Source organism: Dama dama, chromosome 1 (genome assembly GCF_033118175.1).
Source record: "Dama dama isolate Ldn47 chromosome 1, ASM3311817v1, whole genome shotgun sequence".
NCBI lineage: Eukaryota > Metazoa > Chordata > Mammalia > Artiodactyla > Cervidae > Dama > Dama dama.
In genome coordinates, this window is record NC_083681.1 from 44923918 (window position 1) to 44929816 (window position 5899).

A 5899-nucleotide genomic window follows, 5' to 3' on the forward strand; every position below is an offset into this window, starting at 1 on the left:
TCTGAAGGGAGGGCAGAGTTGTGGGACTGAGGCTTAAATTTGTGAAGTCTGACACTACCTCCAGGCAGTTAGGTCACAACTGAATGAAAGAGTAGAGCAGCAAGTTGGTATCTGGATATTTACACTATATAGTATTTTCCAGTTGGTTAGTATGGAAGGCAGAAACACTACATATTTTTGTAAGATGTGTTGTGAGTGGAGAATAGTCAGTCCCATTACCCATTATTTAATAATATCATGTGTTTTAAATTATCTCTGTGGCCTTTAATATTTGTTTTATATAGATAATATATAGCAGTATATTATACATATTTTCCATTTTGTTAATTTTTAAATTATGTTTTCCAGGTCTCACTTCTCTCACTCCATTATACTGAGACAAGGACTTAAGATCTAAATGTTGCTTTCAGATGCTTTAAAGAATTGCCTCATATTTGCTTCTGTTGAGAGTTCCTATATTCCAGAAAAATCTCTTCTCACCCTTTCCAGTGGTGATGTTTATAGGGTGCATTATTATGTTATTATGCAAAAAATACATTAGTACAATCTTTGACAGTATTTCTAGCTTTTAATTAGATTCTAATCTCTCTATAAATCTAGACTGTGGAACTATGATTGTTGTTCACATATTAATTGCAATGCTTAGAATTAAAGATACTCCTTAAAATTCCTATATATAAGGAAGACTACATTGTGTGAAATGGAAATATTTGCTTTTAATGTGTTTAAATAGGGATAGACTTCCAGTCATATCATGTGATTGTGGTGTCCAGACCTTATTTTGTAGGTAGAGGTCAATACAGTCTTCACATTCTTCTCCTTGTTTTGTAGTCTTCACAACCTAGATCTTCTTGGGGGTAGAGCTTGTTCAGAAGACTGAAGCAAAGGAACAGGTTAGGTTTGCTGGTCCTGCTCAGATCCTCTATATTAAAAACAGTGCTGAAGTCTTTGGACTGATTGTGGCTCATAGAGTAGGTCAAGGGCATGGAATCAGAGGACTTGATGCCATTAGATTTAGAATAATTGAGTTCATATCTCTCCAGAGAAACAATTGGTACTTTCTAGCACTCGATATTCTCATCTGTAAATTGAGGTAAATTTATAACATCGACATCATGGGATTACTATGAAAATTAAATGGAGAAGAATAGTGGTTTTGTAGCCAGGTTTTCTGGATTCAGACAGTGGTCCCACAACTTCCTAGCTGCATGATTTTGAGCAATCTATGTGTTGTCTCTGTGCCCCAGATGATTCATTTGTAAAATAGAAATAATAGTACTACTTCATAGGATTTTTATGAGAAGTCAACCAGTTAATATCCCAGTGTGCTTAAAATAGGGCCTGGCACATTGTAAGTACAAATTTTTGTTTGAGAGATAAAGAAAAAGTCCAAGGTAGCTACAGGTGCTAATACATAATAGTAATAATTACTATCATTTTACTGATTTTAAGGTGTCTCCCAGTTGGTTTATAAGTATATAAAATTGAGAGTTAGAAGTGATAACGTTTTCCATAAAACAGTATAGAGTTTCCTCTGAAAACCTCCTCAGTATGGAGGTTGCCATATGATGCAGCAACCCCACTCCTGGGAATATAGCCAAACAAAACTATAATTCAATAAAATAATGCACCCCTATATTCATAGCACTATTTACAATAGTCAAGACAACAACCTAAATGTTCATTGACAGATGAATCGATAATGATGTAGTATATATACTAAATATATCAGTTGTATGTGGAATCTAAAATATGACACAAATGAATGTATTTATGAAACAAAAATAGACTCACAGGCATAGAGAACAGACCTGTGCTTGCCAAGGGGATGGGGAGTGGGAGAGGGAAGGATTGGGAGTTTGGGATTAGAAAGCAGATGCAAACTAGTATATATAGGACCAATAAATAACAAGGTATTGCTGTATAGCCCAGGGAAATATATTCAATATCCTGAGATAAACCATAATGGAAAATAATATAAGAAAGAATATATATATGTATCTATGAGTCTCTCGGCTGTGCATCAGAAATTAACACATTATAAATCAACTATACTTCAATAAAATTTTAAATAAGTATTGTGTTTTCAATTTAAGCAATTGGTGTGCTACCGGTAAACAAAAATTTATAGGTCATCTGAAATGTTAAGAATAGATTCTAAGAATATATTCTGACACTTGCTTTCTCAGGGACTTCTTTACGTCTCTGTTCCTCAGACTGTAGATGAGGAGGTTCAACATGGGGATCAACACTGTGTAGAACACAGACAGCACTTTGTTCTGGTCAGTTGAGTAGCTGGATTTGGGCATCACATAGATGAAGGTAATGGTTCCATAGTAGAGCGTGACTGCGGTGAGGTGAGAGGTGCAGGTGGAGAAGGCCTTGTGTCTCCCTTCAGTGGAGCGCATCTTCAGGATGGTGTTGAGGATGCAGATGTAAGAGAGAGCTATGACAGACACCGTGACCACAATGATGGAGCCAGAAGAGATGGAAGGGATAATTTCAATGATGGAGACATCTGAGCAGGAAAGTTTCAACAGAGGGGAGAAATCACAGAAAAAGTGGTCTACCTGATTTGGTCCACAGAAAGACAGAGTCAATAAACAACTAGCAAATGTCCAAGCATTCACACACCCACCCAGATAGCAAGACCCAACCAAGATGACACAGACTCTGGAGGACATGTGGGTGGAATAGAGTAGGGGCAAGCAGATGGCCACATAGCAGTCATAGGCCATGGCAGCCAGGAGGAAGCACTCAGCTGTCCCAAATGTGACCCCAGAACAGAGCTGGGCTTCACAGCCAGCAACTGGGAGGGCCAATCTATGTTTCAGAAGTCCTATAATCATCATAGGTGTGATGGATGTGGAAAACCCGATGTCTACAAAAGCCAAGTGACTGAGAAAGAAATACATGGGAGTATGAAGGTGGGAACAGCTTCTTATTAAAATAATTATGCTAATATTGCCTATTAAGGTGATGACATAAATGCCTAGAAATATCACAAAGAAGATGACACAAAGTGTAGGATCTTCTGTTAACCCCAAAAGGATAAACTCTGTCACGCTGGTGTGGTTTCCAAACTCCATGTCCTCTGGGAATTGTTCCTGTTGAAGGAAGTGTGAAGGTTCACTTGTTTTATGCTTTCATTCTACACATTTCCAGTTTTCTTTAGCTGTTCCTGAATTTCTCTGGTTATTCCTTGGAGCCATTCATAGTGTTTACTTCCTCTGCCTGGTCTGTAAATATGATGCTGTAGATGCTGTTTTGATTTTTTGTTTCTTTCCTTTTTACATAAAAAAGAATGATTCAACCTCACTCTCTGGCGGTCTCAATTTTATTCTTTTATTTATCCACCATTTATTTTAAAACACCTCCTTAACTCTGAATCTTAGAACTCTCTTCTACTATCCAGATGCATAGTTTCAATAATTGATTGGAAGTCTCCAGTTGGAGATCCAAGAAATACCCTAACTCAGCCTCCTCCAGACCAAACTCATCCCTTCCTTGGACCACTCCTCCTGTGTTCTGTATCTGTGGAATGATACCACAACCCACCCAATCTCTTGTGTCTGAAATATGCAACTGGTCCTCATCTTACTCCTCACCTTGTACCACATCTAATAAAATCCTAATGATTCTATCTACAATTTTGCTCCCCATTTATTTATCCATTTCCATACTCCCACTGCTAGTGTCCCTGCTTTAGTTGAGACTATGTTCATTTTTCCTCTTTATTTTATTCATCTATTTACCTCCTTGTCTTCGTTCTTGCGTCCTTATGATTCACAATATATCTGCCAAAGTGATCTCTTGCTCAAGTAAAAAGGTGATAACGAAGGAATTCTTTTAAGACTTTCATGATTCTCCAGCCTGCAGGAGGAAACCTAACCTCTTTAGCAGAGGGCAGTGTACACTTTCTGGTGTACCCCCTGCATAGGACATTTTGCATGTCTCTCAGGATGTTTCCATCCAACACTTGCACTAATCCAAATTCCTGAACTATTTAGAGTCCCCTCAGTGCACTCTGGAGAAGGCAATGGCACCCCACTCCAGTACTCTTGCCTGGAAAATCCCACGATGGAGAAGCCTGGTAGGCTGCAGTCCATGGGGTCGCTGAGTCAGACACAACTGAGCAACTTCACTTTCACTTTCCACTTTCATGCACTGGAGAAGGAAATGGTAACCCACTCTAGTGTTCTTGCCTGGAGAATCCCAGGGATGGGGGACCCTGGTGGGCTCCCATCTATGGGGTCGCGCAGAGTTGGACACGACTGAAGCGACTCAGCAGCAGCAGCAGCAGTGCACTCCGTCCTCTCTGGCCTTTAATTCTTGTTCTCTCACTTGGATGGCATTCCAGTCTCTCCCACTGTCATTACCCTGGCTTACTTCATTCATCCTTAAGATTCATTTACCTGCAAAGCTTTCTTTGCCTTCTAAGAGAGAATCAGAAAACTTTCCTTTGTGTTGATATCACAGTTGAAAGTTGTCTAGATTGCCATTGTTTATACCTGGGTTATGATTTTTGTTGTTGTTTGCATTTTTACATTTTGCTACCCCCAATTAATATACATTCTCCTCAACAATGTTGCATTTTATCCCTGTGTCACAAATAACTAGTGCTTGGGAACAACCTGTGCTAAAGAAAAGCTTGCTAAATGAATTCATGCATGATTTGTACAATATAATGAATATACTGTTGGGAACCAGAAATGAATAAAATTTAGGTTCCTTGTTGAGAGAATCCAAGTCTTGTAGAGAAGAAAGACATCAAACATATTATTAATGTATAGAAAGTCTGTAAGAGTAGTGTAAGTAAAATAACTGCTTGTACTGTTTCTAAACGAAAATTGTATAATTACATTGAGGGTGAACACTTGAAAATTCAAAAGAAATATTCCTCTGAAATCTGGCTACTATTATACAAGTTAACTATTACAAACTAATTTATTTCCATTAATTTTTTTCTTCTAATATATTTAGACAGGCTTCCCTGATAGCTCAGTTGGTAAAGAATCTGTCTGCAATGCAGGAGACCCTGGTTGGTTCCTGGGTTGGGAAGATCTGCTGGAGAAGGGATAGGCTACCCATTCCAGTATTCTAGGGCTTCCCTTGTGGCTCAGCTGGTAAAGAATCTGCCCACAATGCAGGACACCTGGGTTTGATCCCTGGGTTGGGAAGATCTCCTGGAGAAGGGAAAGGCTACCCACTCCAGTATTCTGGCCTGGAGAATTTCATGGACTGTATATAGTCCATGGGGTCACAAAGAGTTGAACATGACTGAGTGACTTTCACTTCACTTAGATTCCTGGTTTGGGAAGATCCCCTGGAGGAGGGCATGGCAACCCATGCTGGTATTCTTGCCTGGAGAATCCCATGGGCAGAGGAGCCTGGTGGGCTACAGTTCATAGGGTCTCAAAGAGTTGGATATGACTGAAGCGACTGAGCACACATGCACACAATATATGTTAATACAACTTCTATGATATTGTATATGGAAGTTTAATGTCCTTAGTTTTCTTTGCATTTCATGTAAAAAGTGTGTTGTATAGTCACTAAGTTGTGTCTGACACTTTGATGCCCCCATGGACTGTAGCCTGCCATGCTCCTCTGTGCAAGGAATTTTCCAGGCAAGAATACTGGAGTGGGTTGTCATTTACTTCTCCAGGGGATCTTCCCAACCCAGGGATCTAAATTGTGTCTCCTGCATTGGCTGGCAGATTCTTTACCAATGAGCCACCAGGGAAACCCATAAAAAGTTTATCACATTATAATTCCTCACATATTTGAGATCTTCATGATAATGAAGTTACTAGTGACAATGAGTTACTAGAGATAATGATAGTGAGTTACTAGCTCTTAATTTAATCACCCACTAATCCAAGCCAGGCTTCAGCAA

The 5899-nt window shown here is 39.2% G+C and overlaps 1 protein-coding gene across 1 annotated transcript; it reads right to left on the reverse strand.

The window, feature by feature from the left end:
- Nucleotides 1–2144: 2144 nt before the first annotated feature.
- LOC133049634 (olfactory receptor 5P1-like) lies at nucleotides 2145–3089 on the reverse strand. The gene has a single exon (XM_061133812.1). The coding sequence runs from the start codon at nucleotides 3087–3089 to the stop codon at nucleotides 2145–2147; it is 945 nt and encodes a 314-aa protein (XP_060989795.1).
- Nucleotides 3090–5899: the final 2810 nt, after the last annotated feature.

Coding starts and splice junctions, on each gene's coding strand:
- LOC133049634 (XM_061133812.1), bottom strand. CDS start 3,089: ATGGAGTTTGGAAACCACACCAGCGTGACAGAGTTTATCCTTTTGGGG.